At 38.6% G+C, this 23405-nt stretch overlaps 1 protein-coding gene across 2 annotated transcripts; it reads left to right on the top strand.

The window, feature by feature from the left end:
- Positions 1 to 489: 489 nt before the first annotated feature.
- pid1 (phosphotyrosine interaction domain containing 1) lies at positions 490 to 23087 on the top strand. 2 transcript variants are annotated; one of them, XM_088428530.1, is made up of 4 exons: positions 490 to 660; positions 9439 to 9585; positions 20879 to 21034; positions 21095 to 23087. In XM_088428530.1, the coding sequence occupies exons 1-4, from the start codon at positions 631 to 633 to the stop codon at positions 21377 to 21379; spliced, it is 618 nt and encodes a 205-aa protein (XP_088284656.1). In that variant the 5' UTR covers positions 490 to 630; the 3' UTR covers positions 21380 to 23087. The 2 variants fall into 2 exon arrangements, with proteins under 2 accessions (XP_088284656.1, XP_088284655.1); XM_088428529.1 differs by having other exon boundaries at positions 492 to 660; positions 20879 to 23087.
- The last annotated feature ends 318 nt before the right edge of the window (positions 23088 to 23405 follow it).

The raw sequence follows: 23405 nt of genomic DNA, 5'->3' as shown, positions 1-23405 counted from the left end.
CAAAAACATGCATGGCAGGTGTATTGGACATAATAAATTGTTCTCAAGTGTGATACACGAAAACCTAATCAGTTTTCATATTTTCAGCAGTTATTGAGATCTAAGGTGACAGATTTAGCATTGACAGATTTATGTAACACCCTGCACATTGGAGAAGAACACTACAAACCTTTCTGTCAAATAATTAAATTGGTGCTGATTGAAAAAGCCATTTTTGACAAAGTAAGGAGTGGAAAGTTCAGATATCAGAAAACTCTAATCATAGTATCTAACTACAGTTAGTAAATGTTTGTATTTCGGTACAGCTTACCACTTACAAACGGGAATAGAAAAGAACTACTACACTAGTATTCCGCTTGACCTGACGCCCAAGCAAAGCAACTAGGAATTTTCCGTAAGTTTATGAACGCAGCACAGAGATGTTGCTCGGTCCCGCAACAGACGGACGGCAAGCGCCCTCTGCTGGCGAAGCAAGCAAATGTCACCAGGCGGAGCAAACCAGCGTTGGTCGGCGAGTGGACCAAACTGAAGGAGGGCAGAGAGGCGAACCGAAACAGCGAACAGATGTGAACCGGACTACGACCAGAGCACAAGCTGTCGTCAGGACGGAGACCCTTTCAACCTGCTAATATGTGGCAACCAGCGTCGGAGCGACTGCAGGTAGGACACGACGGTCGGCGATTGCGTTTACGGTCGACAAGGAGCCGTAAAATGAAGATTGTGCGGTCTATTTGCGTAGGCTGATTCCCGCCGCGACGTGTGTATGTGTGGAAGCTGATTTCTCCCCGCTCAAGAGCCTTGCTGCCCTTTGACTTGCTGCAGATGTTTTCAACCAGTCAATGTACGAATGACAATCAACAGCCACCTTTGATACGTTAAAAATGAGCCCCAAATGAACATATTGTCATTTTCCCTCTCGCCGCTCTTACGTCTTTGTATTTGGTGATACGTTTACGTGCTGCTACTCACAGTACGCCAAGTGCGCGCCGCTTATCCACGACAACCTTTAGATAATGTGTTACATATTTTTTTCCAACACAAACATTTCACTGATGCCTAAAATATTGACATTGGTCTACAGGGCAGTTTTTTTTCCTACTACAATCGAGCGTCAAACTCAAGTGTACAAAAAAAGGCCTTCCAGCCTCCAAGCGGATGTTTGGTTTGTTTTTCTTTTCATTTGTGAAATGGCAGCGAGGTGCCTGTTTGGAAATGCAAAAATGCTCTTTGATGACACGTAGTTTGATAAGCGGGGGTCTTTTTTCGAGACTCCTGCAGACATAATGCTCTCCAGATGTGCGCCTGCCTGTAGACTTCATGGCTGCCAAGTGAACTTGCACAATCCGATCATCTGCCCAGACGTCAACAAGATAGAATGACGAATTATTAAGAGTTCCGCTTTTTTTTTTCTATTCCAGGGTGAGCTGCACTCCTTGGACGCTGTAAATTACACCATTACGCACATCTCTCATCCTCTTCAATGTATTAATACGCGCTCCAAGTGGTTACACAACCAGTGAGACATACGTCGCCTAGCAACCGCATTCTCGAAAAATCACCCATGGATAAAGTTCTATAACTCGAAACTTAACTATGAGCCATATTGGTGAGCACGCCATGTTTATGATCTTTTTCTTAAAGACTGAATTTTTTTTAATGTAAGTTACTATAATAATCACGGTTCAGAATAAATTTTGTCACATGTTTGAGTATAATTACATTTCTGTTTTACTCTATAACTATAAATATATATACAGTATATATATATATATATATATATATATATATATATATATATATATATATATATATATATATATATATATATATATATATATATATATATATATATACTAGACTTTATGCAAGTTTTATTAGCTGGATCAAATTGTTCGCAGAATTAGTGATCAATTGTGATTTGCAATTTTCAGTCTATGACATGAATGACCAGGTCCACAAATTAAGATATTACAACCAACGGAGTCCTGTTCTCTCCCAAAAGCATTATGTGCTCCGCGCCAACGACAGTTCTCCAAGGTGCCGACTCATTTAAAGTCAGATCTTTTTCCTTTTTTTTTTTTTAAATGTAAAATAATTGTATTGTTTGTGGCAAGGGTTTGGGTCTCCCAGATATTAAGTGGGTTAAAATTTGATCAACGTTTTTGAGACAAATTTTTGTTTTGTTGGTTTTCCTGATGCATTTTATTGGGCATTTGTAAGCCAGCTGGTCCCATTGCCTCACAAATAGTAGAGATGTGTTCATAAAAATAAATCATTAACTCGACAGGTGACGAGAGGTGGCACAAATTGGGTTGACCCATTCTAGTATGGGGGAGAATCTGGCTTTTACAATCATGAAATTGAATAACCTACTAATCATAACATATATTTTGAGAACCACTGACCTAGAACGTGAAAAATTGGGTGACTCGGTGTCGCAGTGGTTGCAATGTGTTTTTATGAAGTGATTTGCCATACAACCACTGAATGTTTTTTAGTCAAAAAAGAAAACAAAAACTAAAAAAATTTTTGATTTTCTTCTGAAAAAGAAAGAAACACATTTTACAACGATGCACATTGTGGAATTTGTCAGCTTTTTTTCCCCCGTCAAGCGTTTTTCAAAAGAGCTCTGCAAATTTTCCAGGACAGTATTTGACGAACGATGGTACTCTTAGATGAACTCATTGTGACGGGCTGACTGCTTGTCTAAAACATGCCTGTATAATTGTGGCAGTGATGAATGTAATGTTATATTTCTAATTAAAAGCTTCAAAAGAAAGGAAAAACCATTAGAACCACATTATAACTAAGTGCCGTAGGAGGCTCTCGCCTGCTGTGTAACCATAGCGACAGCCCTCCTTACATTGCTATCCTTCACGTCAGTTGAGTCAGGGTTGGTGGGGATTTCTGCAGCGCCATCAAATAGCTGCTTGGTCTCCGCTTTATTTTATTTATCGTTTTGTCTTTTTTTCTGTTTCCATCCGCGATGGCATGCGTCCATATTTTCATTGCCTTTGTTCGTCTGTTGCCATGGCAACACCTGATGTCTTGCTGCATAGAGTCTTGTAGTTTGGTAAGAAGAAGACATAGACGGCGGCAGCCAAGGGTGAGGAGATACAGGCTGGGGCAGGAGTTTCAGAGAAAAGACAGAAAGCTGTTTGCGTTCCCCTTAGTTCTCTTTCTGTCTTTAAAAAAAAAAAATCTTCATCCTCCCCTTGCCAACCTTCACTGGTCTTGGCACAAGTATACACTCAAACAAACACATAAAAACACACAATGTTCTTTTTTGTAAATCCCTGTGGCGAGCAAGTATGTCTTTCCCTGTGTCAGCAGCTCTTTCTTTAGCCTTGGTCACTGCATTTTGACACTTAACTATGTGTGACACAGGCCTTTGCTGAAGAAAACATAGACCTGCCTTGTCAGAAATAGTCCAGATGACTGGTTCTTATCGTCACCTGCTTTTTACATGTTTGACTGCCTCTATGACCTTATTAAATAATCCATCAGTTATGGATGTGGTTTGCAGCAAAATCAAATTGAAACAAAATGGATCAGAACTAGACAAATACAGCTGCAGTTTCCCAAAAAATATAAACATATTCTCACATTGGGCCACTGGCAAAGCATCTGTGAATACCAGTAATGCATCTCTAATTTTCTCCACATGACGATAAATTAGGAAGCCACCATAAGCTTGAGTTAAAAGATTTTGGTTTGATCTTAACCCTGCACATTCAATATTGCGTGGCACGACATACTGTAACGTTTGCGAGAGAGCAAGAGAACTTCAAGGATGAAACTTAATTAGTACAAGTTGGACCATATGTAATTCAGACTTTCCTGTACAACATTTTGGTACTTTTTGTTGCGCTACTCACGAGACACAGCAGCGTGGCAGTGGATTCAATCATTTGTCCGTCGTTTGAGAACCCCCCCCCCCCAAAAAAAAACAAAACAAAACAAAACAAAGCAAGTGCAGCAAATCGAGCCACTCCACGTAAGATTGTATGGACATATGTTGCAAATGTTTCCTGTTTATGTTAATTATAAGATATATCCTTGAAGAAAAGGCCACATTCACTGTACAGTAACCTACTAACAAGTTCATTTATCTTGTAAAATGACAAGAAACCCATTGCGTTATAGCCTCTCAAACACAGCTGTACCATATCAAACTGAATCATAGTCCCGCTCAACCAAATCTTATTGAGTCATTCCACTTTTATTCATACTGCCCACTTTAACTTATACTGACTGCCCTTGAATCATATCACAGCACATGTATAAAGATGTAAGGAATCGGCTAATATTGGGGAGAGCCACTCCCCGTTATGACAGCCTTGAAATGGCGGACAAAGTCTATGAGTTATGTTTTTTTTTTTTTAATGGACATTGTAAACATGTTCTTCTACTTCTGGTTTACTGTCGGCTAGCTAAGGCTCAGTAGTTTTACTGTGAAGGCCTGTGTACACTTGTGAGAACAACTTCATATTACCTTTATTAATGACAGGTCTGGGCGATAATGTTTAACTACAGGGAATCACCATGGAAGAGTGGTTAGCATGTCTACCTCATAGTTCAAAGTTTGAGAATTTGATTCCGTTTTCAGTCTTCCTGTGTGGAGTTTGCATGTTCTCCCTGTCCCTATTTGGCTTTTCTCTGGGTTTCCTCACACATTTGTAAAACATGCAGGGTTGGCTAATTGGACACTAAATTGTCCTTAGGTGTGTTTTTGTATGTGAATGCTTGTTTTTCTTTCTGTGCCTTGCCATTGGCTGAACAACCAGTTCAGTGTGTACCCTGCCTCTTGCCCAAAGACAGTTGGGATAGGCATGTCCGCGACCCTTCTGAGGATAAGCAGTCAAGATATTGCATGGATGGATATGTAACTTTAAATAAGAGGTCAACACAGCTCTGAAAAAGTCAAATTAAGTTGTCAGTTTGAAGAATAAGTGGATCTTTTTAAACAATGTGCTTTGTGGGGCTGAGTGAATCACAATGCATGTATTTAATACCAGTGTCTTGATTACCGTTTTTTTTTAATCGATTTACATTAAGAAAACAATTAGATTACAGATCTCATGAAAATATATCAAGTGGAAAATACATTAAAAATATCTTGTGGCAAATATGCTGTTGCATTCCAAATCGAGTGCAATTTCTATTCATATTGGTCATGTGTCTCTTGTTATATATACGTAAATATTGATATTGCGTTATAGCCCAGTCCTAAATTAATGTATGTGAATAAACATTTTTTTGCTCACAATAGTTAGGAAACAAACAGCTAGCAGTATGCCATGTTTTATTTCTATAAATCTCTACCGGCGTTTACATTCTTAAATGATTACTTCAACAGCATTTCAAGGTAACCACAATTTCCTGTCAATGTTAAGCTACTTTAGGAACTTGCAGAATACTCATGAGGTCCTTGGAGGCTACCTGATGTCCGTGGACATCACGTAGGTAACCCCTGGTACAAACTAAACCAGTGAGGAATTAGCATAAATACACGTATTAATCATGAAGATGGAACAACTAAAAACATGTACCACAGTGTTTCATATTCGTATAATTGTAAACATGGAGCTACTACTTCCAATAAGACTGTTATAGTGATAAGAGCATTTCTTAGTAATTTTTGGTAGAGCTCTTCCATACATACAGATTGACCTGGGAAACTCTTTCCTGTACTGTTGCCTAAAGGGGATAAAAAATAAACTTACCATCTGTTACCTGTTAAAGTCATCACTGCAGGAGGCCAAACAAGATGCTCTCAAAAGACTGCATTTCTGCTCCTTCTCTGAAGAATGTCATTAGCTTTCATTGCATGCATTTCAGGCAAACCTTTTTTTATTTTTTATTAATTTTTTTAGTATTATTTCTTTATTAGATATCTTTCACCTGAACAAAAAAATAAAGTTAAATAATTCAATTGGTTTTCATTGCGTGGGGTGCAAAATGATAGAACAGTTCTGTTTGAAAGTGGAAAGATTACATTTTGTTTGATTCTGGAATTATGGTTTAATACTTTATGGTACAGTTTAGTTTGAGAGGGAATAATGTAATCACTTTATTGTTGACGTTTTACATTTGGATAAACTCGTTAGCACTGTGAATGTGCCTTTTTCCTTGTAAGCCATATCTCTCCAGTGGAAGATGATTCAATACAAACCTCAACATTCAAAGATCGAATCAATTTGATTCAGTTTGATTCACTTGCATATTTTAAACCATTACTTGCTATACCCCCAAGTGTGGTGTATAACTTGTGTATATCAGCGACCCAAGTGAGGAAAATTGATGGATAGATGTTTGAGAATGCGCCCAATTTTGGCATTATTTTGGCCTAAATAACTATATTACAGTTCTAAAGTTTCACATTCGTTCGCAATAGTTAGTGTGAAAAGTAACACATCATTTACATCAGTTATGTCCAGTATATTTGATGTGCTAAAACATTTATCGGTTTTTGATAGCTAACTTTAAAGATGCCTAAAACATCCATCCATCCATCCATCCATCCATCCATCCATCCATCCATCCATCCATCCATCCATCATATTTTAACCGCTTTGGGCATGCTATAGACTATCTGGTTATCTTTGGCCAATAGGTGGGGTACACCCTGAACAGGTTGCCTAAAACATTTCAATAAATAATACATCCGATTTGGTATTATTCATTCAAGTTGGTCATCTCTTTTCAAGTCACTATGATTCTGTGACACAATTTTAAAATAAAACTGTACAGTATGCAACCTGTAAGTGTTGGTACCCAACATTTTCTGAAACGCACAAAAGCCAAGTTCTAAATTCACGCGCGGATGGAAGACCAGAGAGCACCAGGTACTTCTGGTCACCACTATACTCCAGTTGCAGTTGCGAAATAATTGTAAGCTCCTTCCAGTTTTCTGTAAGTTAGTTGAGGGATCACATTTTGTTTTCCTGCGACACTTTGATCAGTTTGGATTAGGCACCTGAGACTAATTCAGATTACACAAAATAGTTGCTGAAATGTAAATCTCAAAACAGAGCTTTTTGTGTTTTTTTCTAATCTTGGCTGCGGTTTCTGAGGTTTCATTGTGACGCCAACCATTGTGTACTATAGCGTGCAGACAAGACCCTTGTCTTGCAACCAGTCCAGCCCTGGGCGCGCGACGGAGTCTGCCACTGTCTCCAAATCTAAATCCAAAATAGAATCAATAACTGTCATCACTCGTTGAGGGAACTTTGGGAATATGACAAATTCAGTTAAACACAGTAAAAATATGGAGTACAGAGTGACCCACCGCTCATGCCTTTTGCTCCAGGTAGAGGGTGGGCAACCTCTCCTCCCTTCGCTCGGTGCCCAGCCCGACCGCAGGAATGTGAGCCGCTGTCAGGAAGCTGTAAAGTGCTGACGCGGAGGTCAGCAAGCGTTTACACACATGTGCCTTTACTTTAACAACTGTCAACTTTTTTCTCCATTTTCTCCATCCGCTCCTTGCACTTCTTTTTTCTTGCCTTATACGTACAGTATCCCTCCGTTACGACACGCAAAGCATCCCTTTCTTTCGTTTTTTTTTTCCCTCCAAAAAGTCCTTGCACACTGAATGTGAGTACAACCCCTACGTTGGTTTCTAGATATTGTATTTGGAATGCGGTGGTAAAAAGATAAATGCAATTCTCACTGCAGCAGATAAAGAAATACCAGTATTTACAGTATATCTAATCTCATGCAAATTGTATGAGTTGTAACTGAGGCTGTCATTCTTTAATTTTTTAACATCAATTGTCCTATCGATTATTTCGTCGAATAATCGAGTATTAATCCCCTTGCCCCCTCCTTTTTTAAAAAAAATAATCTACTAAGGTTGAACTTGATTTGAAGTGACTAAACGTAACTACAATACATTTTATCTTCTCTTCATACGATTTTCGACACCAAGAAAATTAGCCTCTGCTATCATTATTATTATTAGCATGCTAGTGGTTACTATTTCAACTAGAGCTAACTACCATTTAGTTCACACGTACATAATGCTACTGTATATGTACATTGCACATGTACATATACATATACAGTACATGACCTTTAAGTCGCTTAAATTGTTTCAACAATATTCCGTGAACAAACTTTAGAGTAGAGCTGCCTGTTAACCATCAGGTCAACAACTTGTTCTTCTTCGTTGCTTTTTTTCTTCTTTTTGGAAACTTCACTAGGTACGTTTTGTGCTTGACTGCGCCCTAATGGTTAAATTTTAAACACCTAAAGCTGAGCCACTAAAGACTGTTTGTAGTGACTGCTTATATTCTCTGACAATACACCCCTAGTGCTTTTTGGGAAGTTCTTTCCTTCATTTTTGGGTAGCTCCATGTGCTAATATTGCCTTTAATAAAAGCCTACTAACTACTAAATCCGTTATGTGTTTTTGAGCACACAAATAGCATCAGGCTTTTGACCACTAGGTGATTAGCAATGGGCTCCATTGCCAATCACCTAGTGGTCATTTTTTTTTTTCTGAAATACTGCTGTGGCATGCAGAGTCCACTTTACAATGTTTCTATATGACATTATTCCATTTTTGTCACCATGCTTCGTTGCAAATTATCCCAAACTTGTGATATATTGTTGTTGTTGTTGTTTTGTTTTTTTTTGCAACACTAATGGCATCTGCAATTTTAGAAAATGGTGGCGCAGGCATAGTTTCAGTAGAGATTTGTGACAGATATTTTTATTGTCAACTTACCTGACTTGGTCGACTTTTTTCTCCCCAGTCCTAGTTGTAACCACCTCTCACCATAAGCCTGACTGTGTATATTGTAATGTATTTCCATTGGTTGGTTTTCAGATTCTGACAATATCTTTAGAGTTTCTAGACAAATAATGACAATGACTGATGTCAGCCAAGTTGCGCTCACTTCGATCGTTTACATTTTCTATTGTGCACGCCCAACAGAACTGGTTTTAGCGTAAAAAGATGAAAATTCATACAGACCCTACACCCGCGTAAAGTTTTTTCAGTTTTTATTTTGCCACAAAAATTATGGCAACACCCCATCAACACACTTCAGTCAATAACGCCGGTAAGAGGTCATTCTTTTGTCGAAATATCTCCCCTATGTCTTGTGCAGCTTTTTCGATAACATGAATTCAACAATTCCATCAAATAGATCGCACACCAAGAACTATAGCCTTCGACTCATGGAAGTGCCTTCCCTTGTCTAATAGCTGACAGTTGGCTTGTTGTGCGACCTGTCAAAACGAGCGCCATACTGTATGATACCTATAAATCGGTACAGAGAATGGATGCATGGTCAATTAATTTTTGTTCAGAGAGATTTTAATGAGGAATGATAAAGAACAGGAATAGAGAAACCTTTCAAGTTGAGGAAGAAATGGTTGTCTGGTCCAGACTTAAAATTTGGAAATAACCTTTTTCCTCTCTCTCCTCAGCACTTCCAGAGCATGCTGAAGACCAAGTTGAATGTGCTGACGCTGAGAAAGGAGCCATTGCCCACAGTGATCTTCCATGAGCCTGAGGCCATTGAACTTTGCTCCACCACACCACTTACAAAGAACAAAACTCATGCTGGATACAAGGTAAAATCACATGAAACTTTATAATCCCCCAATCCAGTCTTTTCCCGGAATACTAATTCTATAATAGTATTACTTCCGCCATAATCCAACCTTTCTTCTCTAGACAAAAGATCTATTCATTTCCTCAAGGTTCTTTACCTAACCTGCTACTGTACCTGGCTATTACAGTCTGATAATTAAGATGCTTTAATGTTGTAGTGTTCGTTCTTGCAGTTTGGGCGCAGTGTCTCACGCGTGACTCTGACTCTTCCAAGTGTATGGACAAACGCTCAACAATTTAGATGCTAAAAGAGATGAAAGTTCAAAGAACTGAATCTCAGACTTCCTTAAATTCAAATGCGGACATGAAGTGAAAGTCAGTAAAAAAGACCTTGATTGACACATATGCCTGGCTCGCGTGCACTAACGCATACACAGTCTGACTTTGGGATTTTTATTTCCTTAAAAATATGGTTTCAAATCAGAAACACATTTTAAAACCTGAAACCATGCAGAGGAAGCGCTTCTCTCAATGTCTTGATTTCACAAAGTACCATGATTACGTTTTCAGTCTGCATATGAACTATTGATTATATTGGCCCACATATGTCTATAATTTGGCAAGCACTGTTTTTTCACTTTTAGTACTTTACTCACATTGCTAGCAAGTAAAATTATTTTTGTTTTTATACTGATAACTTCACTTTTCCACACTGTGGAGTAGGGTCAACTCAACTTTTGACCCGACCTTACTGATTACAGTTGAACAAACCATGCTGAGCCAAGAACTTTCAGCTGGCAAATTTGTCTCATTGACCAAGATTCATGAGAAGAGATTTGTCTAAAATTTAATGTTTCTGAAGAGGAAAGTAGCTCAGCACAGTTTAAATTTACATAATAAAATTGTTGATCACCACAGATTTATAAAAGGTGAGCATTCATAGTTTAGTGTGTTTATTGGTATTCTGTGTCTGTTTTTTATTTATTTTCATTTTTTTTTTTTTGCCGAATACTCGCTATTTGAGCTGAATTTTGAGTGTGATATCTGAATAAAAAGATACTCTATAGCTGCAGCTCTCATTGGATCATTTCGTGCTCACGGACTCATGTGAGAAATGTGCCAGTTTTAAAGAGTGTTTTAATTAACAGTTGTTCTATGACTCAGCAGTACAAACTGTTGATGCAAAGTCATGCTCGTGGCTATCACACAGTTGGCTCTCATTGCCGTGAAAAAAGCTAAATATTGATATGTCGCCTAGGTGAAAGCTGAACATAGCTGGACTTGATAACCGTCTCTTTCTGGTGTGAATCCCAACATCCACTTGTAGCCTCTGAGCTCATCGCTCTTTCCAGCATTGTCGAGGATGCCGAGCCATGTTGCTGTGGAAACCACTGCCGCGATTTAGCAGAGCGCTAGCCACATTAAAGTAACCTTTCCCATCTGTTAGCAAAACCTCAAAATGTGAACTGGTGCTCCTCACTGCCTTCATCTGCTGGCAGGTGTAACATCCTGTCTGACTCACTACCTTGCCTGTCTGCATATCTGTCTGCCCCTCTGCCAAAGTGTCTCCATTTCAGACATTTTTTTGCCTCAATGCTGTAATGAGAGTAAACTGAAGAAACAATAGCAGCTTTTCTCTCCACGCCATCCGCCCCGCTGGCTTTTATATGCAACTGTACAATATGACACCATTTATTAACATCACTGTGTTTTATATTCTCTTATGCTTCCTTCCCCTCCGTCGCTTAGTTCCTTTCGAGTCCGCAGTCTCGGTTTGCAAACAGAAAGACTGGCTGAGGCCTGCTGTCACACTGCCAAAGCTAATAGCTAGCATGGATGAAAGGCCGCCTCTCATTTCCCTGCCTGGCTTGCTGCTGTTGAAGCAGTCCACTTCAATCTATTGAAACACTGTGCTAGTTTTCACTTTGCAGTAATGCCAGAGTTGAAGTTGAAGACTCAGGCTAATTTAGGCCAGTTTGATTTGTTCAACACTTTTTTTTCATTCCCTTACTCCATTCCTTGCAGATTTTCTCAGTTGCCAGGATACATTTTGCAGATCAAAATTTAATTTCTCAAAATTACTTGTTCAATTTTCACATCGTGTGCGCATCAAAGTAGTTTCTCATTTCTTTGAACTACTTGCAAAAGTTCTGCCACTTCCATGCAAATGCATGTTTTCTTTTGTCATATTCATCAAAATGTATAACTATCAGTCTTCGTAGAATTGTCCCACATTCAACATTATATCAGTTAATGATCAAGCAGTTTCATCAAACAGCTCAATGCAGGTGTAGATAATTGTTATCCACAAGGAAATTGTCCGATGTACATTTCTATTTTAATACCGTGTTTTTTTTTTAAGTCTTTTTTTTTTTGCGTATCCCAATGATATGGTTTGTCAACAAATTACAGTGTAATGTTGGCCATTCTCTTGCAATACATTTCACACTGACACAAAGGTTTAACTACTAAATTTGTCATCAAGACTTAAGCGGACGGTTCCCTCAGAACATCCCTCCTGAGTACATTTATATTGACGATTTAACGGAGCAAATTTTTGTTATCCACACACAGTGTTTTCATTCTGATGACACTGACATGTTAATTGACACAGATATTTACTTTTGGGATATGTAAAAGGAATTTTGAAAACTATTTCTGTAGGGGAACCATAATGTTTTGCCATTTGCCTGAATTGATTTGAGAAATGCATTTACTCTTAAGCACATTTCAATTTTGATCTGAGAGATGTGGACCAAAGCAACTGAGAACATTTGAAGTAAAAATAGGCTTAACAAAAACCTGCGTTGGTGGTCTCTATATCGTGCACGTATGTGTCACTGTATTAAGCAAAATTGTCAATGGCAGGTCTAGTTCCTTCATGAGAGAGTTTGTTTTAGTTGCTCATTCAGAATTTTAAGTCCTGACCTGGTTTGTGTTTGCACCATGTGCAAACCAGATGTGATAGCTGTCTCAGGTACATATTATAGACAGTGTGATATTCACACCAGCACGACACGAGAACAAAAATAACCTGTCAATAATATTTGCTATATTTGTGCGTGATAACTTGTTTTGTATTTTAGTAATTGTGCAGCACTTTGGTCAGCACTTTGAGGTTGTTTTTAAATGTGCTAAACTTGACTTGACTTGACAAAGGAGCAAAACAAGTAAACAGAGTGCAACAATTTAGATACCGTAAATCCCCAAATATACACTTTTTCCGCCAAAACGAAGTGCATAAACATTGGTGCGTCCTGTACGGTAACTTAAAGATTTGCATTTTTTTTCAACAGTTGAGGAAGATTGCATCCGCCAGCCAAACTAGCCGAGTTTTGATGTACAGATGCACATTTTTATATCAGTCGTGTTCTTACTTACAATAATTACAGTAAGGGGACAAGCTAGAGGGCATAAGTCAGTTTGCAGTCAGGTTGCAGCTAACAGCAGCTCGTGTTAGCTCAGGTTGTTAGGGTTACGGTACTATTTTTAATAAAGGACGCGAGCAGACTGAACCAAAGTCCAAGTCCTTGCTCACACATAGGAATATCACAGTAGCTTTCAAGAACAAAGTGATTCTTACAGCAAAGCAGATTGCAAAACTAACGGGCTCGCGACCCTCGCACGTCGACCTAGAGTGGAGCCTGTAGCTGACCAAACAGGATAATGAGTAGGCACAACGAGCGTTCACATTTGTTTGAACAGGGCTCTTCCTTAAACTATCTGTAAGGCTCCCTTTGCTCCCAATGACGCAACACACGATGGATCCACCTTTCGAGTTCATTATAAAGTATCAATGGGCCGTGCTCAAGCTGGTTCCTCACCATGGATGGATGGATGGATGGATGAATGGATATTACTGAAATACAGTATATAATGATTCACTGTACTGTAGCTGGTTGTATTTAGGATGTGCATATAAAAGCTTCTTTCATTTAGACTGAGCTTCTACTGATTTTTACCTAAACCAAAACACTCTAAGTTTTGCTCTTTACACATTCCCTCCATACAACTCTCACACAGATGCACACACACACACACAGAAAAACGTCTACACATACATACACATCACCCATCCATCTTAGCATGCCTTGGCAAGTGGAGCCAGCTGTGCTGTGCTGATTCAATAACTTTTGAGGAATGTTAACAACTTTCTCAGGAATGCTGCATTCCCAAGCTGTGGATTCCCAGTCATGTAGGGGGATCCAGACATAGGGGCCTTCTGAGGGAAAATGGCACGATACCCTCGGTCGTTGACAGTGCAACATTTATCCTGACCTTTTTTATGTGTAATCAACCCCTGTGCTTGGTGACAAAAAAAAAAAAAAAATCAGCAAACACTAAACACTAGTGATGTGTGGGATTTGAGTTCTCAACTCTTAAGTAGTCACAGATACCAACACTGTACCAAATAGCAATACCACTGATACTTTTGATACATAAAATGTCCACAAAAAGTGGACAGCAACAGTTAATTTTAGAGAAAGGCCTACTGTATATATCCCACCATAGGATTACCTTTAAAATTCCATGAAATAAATGATGATGTTTTATTATCTTTTCTATTTCTATACTCAGCTGAACTTTATTTATATAGTACTTTAAAACATGCATTGTTGCTTTTGCTGTACATGGGGCAAAATCAGTCATGCAATAACAGATACAAAAAAGATGGCTTTAAATAATGACACAGTTATAAAGACACAAATCAAACCAAACAATACATATTATGTTGTAAATTTCTCATTGTTCCTGTATTTATGCAAGCATTAGTTCAATGCTCAATTTGTGTGCAGGCATGTTGTTGGACAGGGGTCCTTTGTTGCACTATTTTACAGTGGGCGTGTGTTTGAACAGCTGAGGTTTGTAAAGGAGAAAATATTGAGTGTGTTGGCCTTTTGCGGCCAGTAATGGTTACTACCACGTACACGACTACTATGGTATGATTCTACAACATAATCTTCACGTAGCCGGGGTTCTTGCAAACGGGCAGTAAATGTCTCTGGTTTGCTCTATTCACAATATGTACCTGGGTTTTAGATAAGGGAGGTTTTTGACACATAAAGTCAATAATTCCTTCTCTTTCTTCATTTTATTGCTAAATGGACTTCGACTTAATGTGTGTAGCGCCTTTCTACCTTAGCTACTGAAAGTGCTTTATCTTGACAACTTGACATTGTTCACCCTGAGTAGTCGTTTCTTCTATGGCCACTGTCCAGGGAATTAGCATTGCTAAAACATCCTTCATATCATATCATGTTCCAAGATTTGATCCTTTACATGGTATCTTCAGATTCCCTTCCATTGTCTTATCTTAGTCATTTTGTCCCTTTTCTCTCCTTTGCTATGTTCCCAAGCCTCTCGTCAAGGTCAGGTATCTCTTCTTTGCTTCCAAAATTTTGTTCCCATCATTTCCTCTGTTCCTTCTCCATTGATAACTGTAACAGCTGTGCCCCAGTACTGGACCTTCTATGTACACATAACAGCAGACACCCACAAGGTGTCGAAGCGAAAAGGCCAAACTGTTCCTGTCGGTCCTTCTACCAGCCAGTTCACAGAACTGCGGATGTTTGCTTTGTCTCCCTCTGTGTATCCGTTGCTTTCTTGTGTTATACTTTGCATATACTCATCATCTTCATTCCCCATCTTGAAATAATAACCTTCAGTCACTGTCCTTCCTTCCTTTCATCCGAGTTTGCCTCCATTGCCTTTGTGCATTTTTAAAATAACATTTATTTCTTCTCAGATTCCACATGCTCTCGGGATATCCTAAGCTTTCTCGGCCGTTTAACTGTAGCAAGAATGACATGTACTGTAATAATAACCATTTTCAATAATGGCCATACATGCTGGGTTGCAGTGCTACAGTAAAACCACCAGAGGACGCTGGTTTTTCCTAAATATAAATTTTGTATTTATTGATTGTATTTATATTTAATTCAGTGATTGAAATACAGAATGTAGGTTTTGGGATTTCTTTGTGTGTTGACTTTCCCATCTGTCCGTCCATCTATCCATTAAGCTACTGTTTGCTAGACAAAAGTATTGCAGCATTTATTTCCGTTTTATACTGAATTACAAATAATGTACAGTATGTTTTTGTGATTTCTGTGATAACATTGGAACTAACAATGTGGCCATGTTGGTGGGATTTTGTAAAAATTATGGACAAGCAATTCAAACGCCTCTAAATTCCTCCCAACCCTCCCCTAGCGTGGAAATGTTTCGATCTTGACAAGACTGACACCACTCAAAATAACCTTGTATGGAAGATGTGCAAAAATATGCCATGGCAAAAGCAGTTCAACAACAAATCTTTTTGACCAGTTGCCGTCGGCCCATAAATAGGAATATCTTGAATATGAAAAACTGCAGAAGCACTAATTACAGAAGAAGAAAAGACAGGAAAACCTGAACTATCTTTCTGCCGAGTTCTAACTAAATGAGTATGCCATTTTTTGCTCGAGGGACACATATCAGCTCTTTGAAAAATAAATAAAAGGTGCTGTTTTATTTGCTACTTTTCCCTATATGAAGTGGGTTAGACTGCCTTTCAAAAAAAGTGATTAAAACTTTAGGGGTTGGTTTAACTCTTTCAGTGCCATGGACGTGAATTTTTGTCTTTTAAAATAGTAATAAATAATAAAAATCTCGTCAAATACGTTTTTTTTTTTTTTTTTTTAATGGAGAGTACCTGACACCCTTGACTAATGCTTACCTAATATAAGCCAATTGAGCATGTAGTGATAACTGTGACTATTGGATGGCAGTATTTCCACTCAAACAATATAGCTATAACTTAAATGAAGAATGGAAGTCAATCTTTCATGATACCACTCATATTTACATAGACATAGCATTTATATATATATATATATATATATATATATATATATATATATATATATATATATATATATATATATATATATATATGTATATATATATATATATATATATATATATATATATATATATATATATATATATATATTTTTTGTTTTGTTTTGTTTTTTTATAGTTTTACTATGGAGTTTAGCAAGATTAAAATGAAAAACAAGATTACTAATTATTGTGTGCAGTACATTAAACTACATTTCTCATAGGACTAACTCTCCTATTTTATGAACATAAAGAAATACTAAAATTAATACGTTTATGTTTGACTTTAAGTGACAAGGATGAAAACAATGTTTTACTAGCTTTAGCTACTAGCTTTAGTTATTTTCATTAACATGAAAAGTTTCAGTTAGTAAACCTTTTAGGTATTTTCCTTTTCATTTTGTTAACTAAAATGTTTTCACAGTTTCAGTTTTTTTTTTGTGAATTTTTTAACCATTTAATATGAGCTACTTAACAATTAAATTTCTTTTGTTGTGTACGGACACGCACACACTTCCTACTCACGTTTTTGATGGCAAAGCGACCTTTGTTTGGTTTCCTTGACACTCAAGGTTTCGGTTGTTTTTCTGAACATGCTCCACTTTTCATGCAAGCTTCCACTTTTCAACTCAGTGGGCTTCTTCCCCACAATCTGTATTTACAGTATGCTGTCTTGAAGTAACACAGAATCAATGTTTTAAATTTAACTGTTGCAAAATGATAACAATTAGCTGAACGCGTGAGTTCAAAGCAGAAGAGAAGATGTGAGGATAAATGAGGTGAAGACCGAGGGACACGTGATGGTGAGACAAAAGAAACCAAAAAAAGAGAGAGTGGGAAAAGTTATAAGCGGAGGCAACAGAGGAGAAACACATGGAAAGTTGAAACAAAGGGGAGGACTCTGCAGCTCTGAGATGATTTAAAGATGCATGCCTGGCCTTCAATCATTGCGGATGTGTGCTGGTTTGTGAATGGTGATGGACTTAGGCTATCAATTTTAGCCAGAACTTGTGATGAAAGCTGCAGTCCAGCAACTTTGCGGTTTGACTCACACAAACTCCTCCAGCAGAAGTGAATGTTGTTTTCAACTCAGAACCTTGTTTTTTTTTCTGGCTGTTGTTTTCGTGAATTCCTGACACACTCACTCTTGGAAAGACTTGCACACAATAGCTGTAAAACCATTGTGTTGACATGTTGTGCATTGTACCAATTCACAATGTGTCAAATATCTTTCCTTTAAACTTATTCCAGTGATAATGTAACACTGCTCTGCTGGTCGAATTCCACCCTCGGCACTTAGCATGGAGGTTGTTCATTTGAATCCGGAGTCTCCATTTAAAGTCTGATGATTACATCAACATTTTTGGACTGTAAGATTACATTTTGTTATGTTGTGCCTCATTAGACAGGCTTCTCATACACATATATATGTATACATACACACACACGCACACACACATATACTTTCTGAGATGTTTCTGGGTTGTCACTTTTTCTTTGAGCCACACACCCAGTGACTGGCGAATTGTTGTACTTGCTTACGTGAAGGATCCCATTCATTGGAAGTCATGGTGGAGAAAAGGGAGTTTGCCCTAGCAGTGGCAGACTAAACATAACCTGTGAAAGCAGGAAAGTATGTTATGAATAAAGCCAGACATGGGTGTCCTCTCACTCATACAGTATATGCTGTCAGTCTGACTTACTGTAGAAAGGTTTTCTGAACATGGACCATTTATTTTAAGCATGTTAGCCCTTTGAGCCCAATCATCTTGTTTTTAAGGGATAGCCAAACATGGAAGACTTGTACTTTTTTTTTCTTTGAGAGAACAAGAACTGACAGGTTTATGCTAGACATCAGATAATTATATACAGTACCAGTCGAAATTGTCCAAATCATCCAAATCACTATTTTGTTCATTATTTAAACAGTTCCTGAATTGTAGATTAATACTCAACACTTCAACATAATAAAGAAATATTGGTAGAATCTATTGGTTAAAAAAAAAAAATCTAATCAAAACAATGTTTTGTTTTAGATTCTTCAAAGTTACACACCTTTTCCCCACATAATACCATTGTAAATCCAGGTATTTTCTATCAGTTTTTTCATTTGAGTGTTATTTTATGACTTGAAATGATTTTCAGTTTACAGCCATGTATAAGCAAGGATTAATAGCTTCAATACCTTGACCTCTTCGGGTGTTTGAGTGTTATATTTTGAATATGTTTCTCAAAGTTTGACTGGTCCAATACTTTCAAATATATTTCATAGTAAAATACATTCAAACGGTATATACCCTCCTCACGTCCTCTCCAGCAATATGTCAAATGTTTAAGATTTTGAGAGTGAATATCCCCCCTATTCCACTAAAAACACAGACAGGAGTGAGAACTATTTGAGTATTTGGCTTGTCAAAGGCTCCTCCTCTGTCTATTTTTATAAAGCCATAAAGAGTAGTGTAGCGAAAGGACACAAGTGAGCCATTATTGTTGGGCTCACTTGTGTCTGTGTGAGTTCCCTTAAAGACCTGAGTAAAAAACTTCCCACCTTATCCATCTCATTCTTCTCAGTCTATCGCTATCCTGGTATGCTGTTTTTTTTTTTTTTGTCGACCTGCAAAGACTGTTTCAACATTTATTGTAGAAAATGCCTTTTTTTCTTTGTGTACAAGCGCAGACAACCTTTAATGTGTAGCAAATTCCCACCAAGCACTCACTATCTATAGTATATTACAAAGTATAGTATAGCATAGTATTTGAATAGAAATATACAAATACTGTATATTGAAATAAGAACTCTGGCACCTTAAAAGTAAATATAAAGAAAATCAAGTAAAAAAAAAAATCTATAAAATACAATAATAATAATAACAATAATATGTCCAATATGGTCCCACTTGTACAAACACGATGTCGATGTACATGATTCTTCCGGACCGCTTCATCTGGACGTCCTGAACAGTTCCATCTGCCTCAAACTTATATCTAATTCAAGTGATGGTAACTCATGTTGGTGGTTCTTTGTTAAACTCCTTTTCAAATTGTCTTTGCACTTCTACTGCACTTTCATACTTCCGATAGCATTTTAGAATAAACTTCCTCTCCTCAAAGTCAAGTCTGGCTGCCATCACTCGGTTCAATGGGTTCAGCCTCTAAAGAAAGAATACATTATTGAGTTAGCTGCTAAAATGTGTATACATTTATTTGGGACACCCTGTGTAAAATTTTTAGTTAACAACAAGTGGCAAATCCCCCCCCCCCCCAATTGCATTAAAAATGGAAGTTAAATACAAATGTAAATATTCAAAAATGCAATGGTAATTAAAAAGCCACTTTAATAAAATTGGTAAATAGTAGTGGGACTTTTGGCTTTTCAACTAGAGCTGTTAATCCACAAACTGTTCATTAAAGAGAACCTTCAACAGACTGTCTCTTTTATGTTTTTTTAGTTTACTTTAAAACAATAATGTTTACTCTTAAAACAGACACTGAGATTCGTGAGTGTGATACACCACAATTCATGTCATACTTTAAATGTACTGAGACATCAAAAATTGTCCTCTAGAAATATTCTAAGTAAGCATGTTGGAACTTGTGCCAATATTTGCTTCATTTTGTCATACGGAAAAGTCAATAACTTTGTCAATAACATTTAAAAATGTCTTATTCTCTTTGGACCATAAGTAAGTATAAATATGCAGAACAGTTTACACACATTGGATAGAACACGTGTGCACACTGCATCTGAAATTGATCCATCCATCCTCACTAGGGTTGCAGGCGAGCTGGCGCCTATCCTAGTTGTCTTTGGGCAGTTGGCAGAGTATACCCTGAAGTGGTTGCCAGCCAATCGCAGAGCACTCAGAGACAAACAACCATTCACAGTCACAAACCCACCTAAGGGCAATTTGAATTTTCCAATATACCGACCTTGCATGTGTTTTTTTTTTTTTTTCTTGGGGGGGGGGGGCAGAGTATCCAGAGATGACCGGTTGGGTAGAGCCGGAATCAAACCCACAACCTCCACATTTGAGGCAGATATGCTAACCAGTACTTCACCGTGCTGCCCTCCATCTGAAATATTTTGACAAACGTAATCGCATCCATCAAATGGAGCTGCAGTCCACCTCTGCCCCTCTCCTCCTTGCCCCAGCGCTTAAGACCCACTAACAACTGTCGCACTAATATGCTAGGATGGCGGGCCCTCTTGTAGTGAAGGGGGTGGGTGGGGGCGACTCTTTATGCATACTTGAGTCCCATCGTTCACCGTGAAGAGCTGTTCAAGACTTACATGTTCCCTTCCATATTAATAGTATGTTGACTTGCAGCAATTGTATTGTGTGTTAAAAAAAAAAAAAAAAAAACGGCATCTTTGTTGTCTGCTTGGATGCGATTAGTCGTATTGACGCAAGATAATGTCATTTCCTGCAGGTGACCTACCTGGGCAAGGTGACTATTTCTGGGACCAACTTTTTGTCAGGCTGCACAGAGTCAGCGGTGGTGGGTCTGGTGGAGCATCGTGCTCTCGCTCAGCAGCAGGGTATACGCCCTCCTGGAAGCGCTCTACTGGAGATACGGCCCTTCCAGGTACGCCTCCACCACCTGGATGGGCACAGTGAGGCCTCGGTAACCATGGACACCTACCAGGTGGCGAGGATCGCCTATTGCACGGCCGATCACAGCGTCCGGCCTAACGTATTCGCCTGGATCTACCGGGAGATCAACGACGACCTAACCTTCCAGATGGACTGCCACGCCGTGGAGTGCGAGAGCAAGCTGGAGGCCAAGAAGCTGGCGCACTCTATGATGGAGGCTTTCCGCAAGACTTTCCACAGCATGCGCTGCGATGGGCGCATCCACAAGAGTGGCTCTTCAGATGAGTTTGCTGAGGATTCCTCTACTCCGGAAGACTCAACCCCAGACGACGGTTGAACTGACCGCTGATTGAACCTCCTGATCCCCGTTCTTACAAAACAAGGGGTGAAGGGAAGGACGGACAGATTAGCTGCTCTCTCTCATTCTCCCCTTTTACTTTCACTCTGACCATTAGCGGATGCTAAGAATCAACGCGACTGGTATAATAATGCTTTTAAGATTTACACTCCAATAACGTAGAAGCCCCCTTTGGGTCTTTGTGAAGAAGTCACCTTTCAGAGATTGGCCAGATATTTGAATTCCCATTTTCCACAAGGGCCATCTTTTCTATCAAAACTACAAACTCCAATGCCTGATCTTCAGACACCGTCTCAAGAAAGCCAGCAGTAATAGGCCTTTGACTATTTTGGGCCCCAATCCAGAGTTTATAAGACTGTTGGAGCGTGTTGATTTGATGTACTTGTGTAATGGCAACAATGCCTTCTTCTTTGGTCAAAGCAAACAAGGTGGAGCCTTGTCATCATCATATTATCTCCATGGTAGCTTCAGGTATTTACTCATATGGTACTTAGATATGTCAGTGCATGTAGAACATCTATAGAGACAAATGGAGATGTTTCACTTGTTCTGACGAGAATGATAGCTGGAGATTTTCTGTGACATGTTAATCATTCATGTCTGATTTTTCTTGTAGACATACCAAAAGTCGGGCTTAACTGTGCCTGTCAGATTATGTGCCTCAATTTCATCAAATTTTGTTTTGTCCAGGACCTGATTAGTACGTCTGGCTGAACGTGTGGATAGAGATGATTGCGCACGCTACACAAATGCTTGTGTAAAGTAGAAAAAAATAGAACGGATAGAAGGATACGTGAACAGACTGAACAGGCAGTCAAGCAAAGCGGCGTATGCGTGGGACCATGCAACCGACGAGCCTCCCAAAGATAATGGCTCAGATCTCCTGGTCTCTGAATGTTTGAGGAGTCCATAAGATTACGAATGCTTCTTCACTCCATCTGCAGTCACCTCGGTCCCTGTCAATTTCTTGATGCCATCACATTAGTTCTAAGGGTACCCGTTTAAAGAAATCCATCTGCAGTACTGAGAGGCAATAGAGCTCTCTGCTATTCTGATGGAACCGTATTGAACAGAAGATCGGTGGACTTGGTCTTACCACCGTGGATTCCAACAGAATGATAACAGTGTTGCTACACGTGCACACCAATAGCCTGGAAAGCAGACGTGGCTTAAGCCCGGGGGCTCTTACGATAAATCGAGGCGAACATGCACACTCTCAGCCATACATGTAATTCTACATACTGTATGTACATGCACATTGCATTGGGCTCTTGCTTAATAAGCTTATGTAAATAAAATGTATGTATCACTTTCCAAATATTACAACTTAAATGTTGATAAATATTTTCAATACAAAAGCTGGAAATATCATACGATAAAGAAACAGTGTTATAAAGCCTACTGTGAAATGTAAGTGAAGAACCTGATAAAAGCGGGTTGTGGTTCTGAGTGTGCATTTGCATGTATGTGTGTGTGTATGTGTGTGTATATGTTTGTGTGTCAATGTTAGATGAGATTGAATGGTTGGAAGAGATGTGTGCAGGTTCCCAGGGGAAGCAAACTAGATTAGTCATGTCTGTTTGAAAGCTCCCATTTGCTTAAATGTCTGACAAATGTTACACAAGTGTTTTCTATACAGTGTCCGCAAAGATCAAGAAACAGTTGCATATAAAGCATTTACAAAGTTCACTTGTGTGATGGTGTTTTTTTTATATCCCCAAACCACACATCCGTCTGACTTTTTTTCATCTTTTTTGTAGTGTGGAGGAGGACAAAAACAGATTAGGTTCCCTTTTAGAGCAAGCCAGTATTATTCTCTTTGATTTTTATCTGATTCTGCCTCAATCTATAGCTGTGCAAAACAGAATGACAAATGGAGACATTAAATAGAAAGCCCACATTTTTTAGATAGTTCTAGTTATTCACATTCATTGCATGGACGCACCTTTTTTCCTGTGTACGTTTAAAATTTCTGACTATATTTGAATGCCCCTGGTCATTAATG

The sequence above is a fragment of the Hippichthys cyanospilos genome, chromosome 11 (genome assembly GCF_059441005.1).
Source record: "Hippichthys cyanospilos isolate Australia breed blue-spotted pipefish chromosome 11, RoL_Hcya_1.0, whole genome shotgun sequence".
NCBI lineage: Eukaryota > Metazoa > Chordata > Actinopteri > Syngnathiformes > Syngnathidae > Hippichthys > Hippichthys cyanospilos.
This window is presented reverse-complemented; position numbering and strand designations above follow the sequence as displayed.

Coding starts and splice junctions, on each gene's coding strand:
- pid1 (XM_088428529.1), top strand. CDS start 631: ATGTGGCAACCAGCGTCGGAGCGACTGCAG. Junction 661..9,438: donor CAGCGTCGGAGCGACTGCAG/GTAGGACACGAC, acceptor CTCTCTCCTCAG/CACTTCCAGAGCATGCTGAA. Junction 9,586..20,878: donor AAACTCATGCTGGATACAAG/GTAAAATCACAT, acceptor CATTTCCTGCAG/GTGACCTACCTGGGCAAGGT.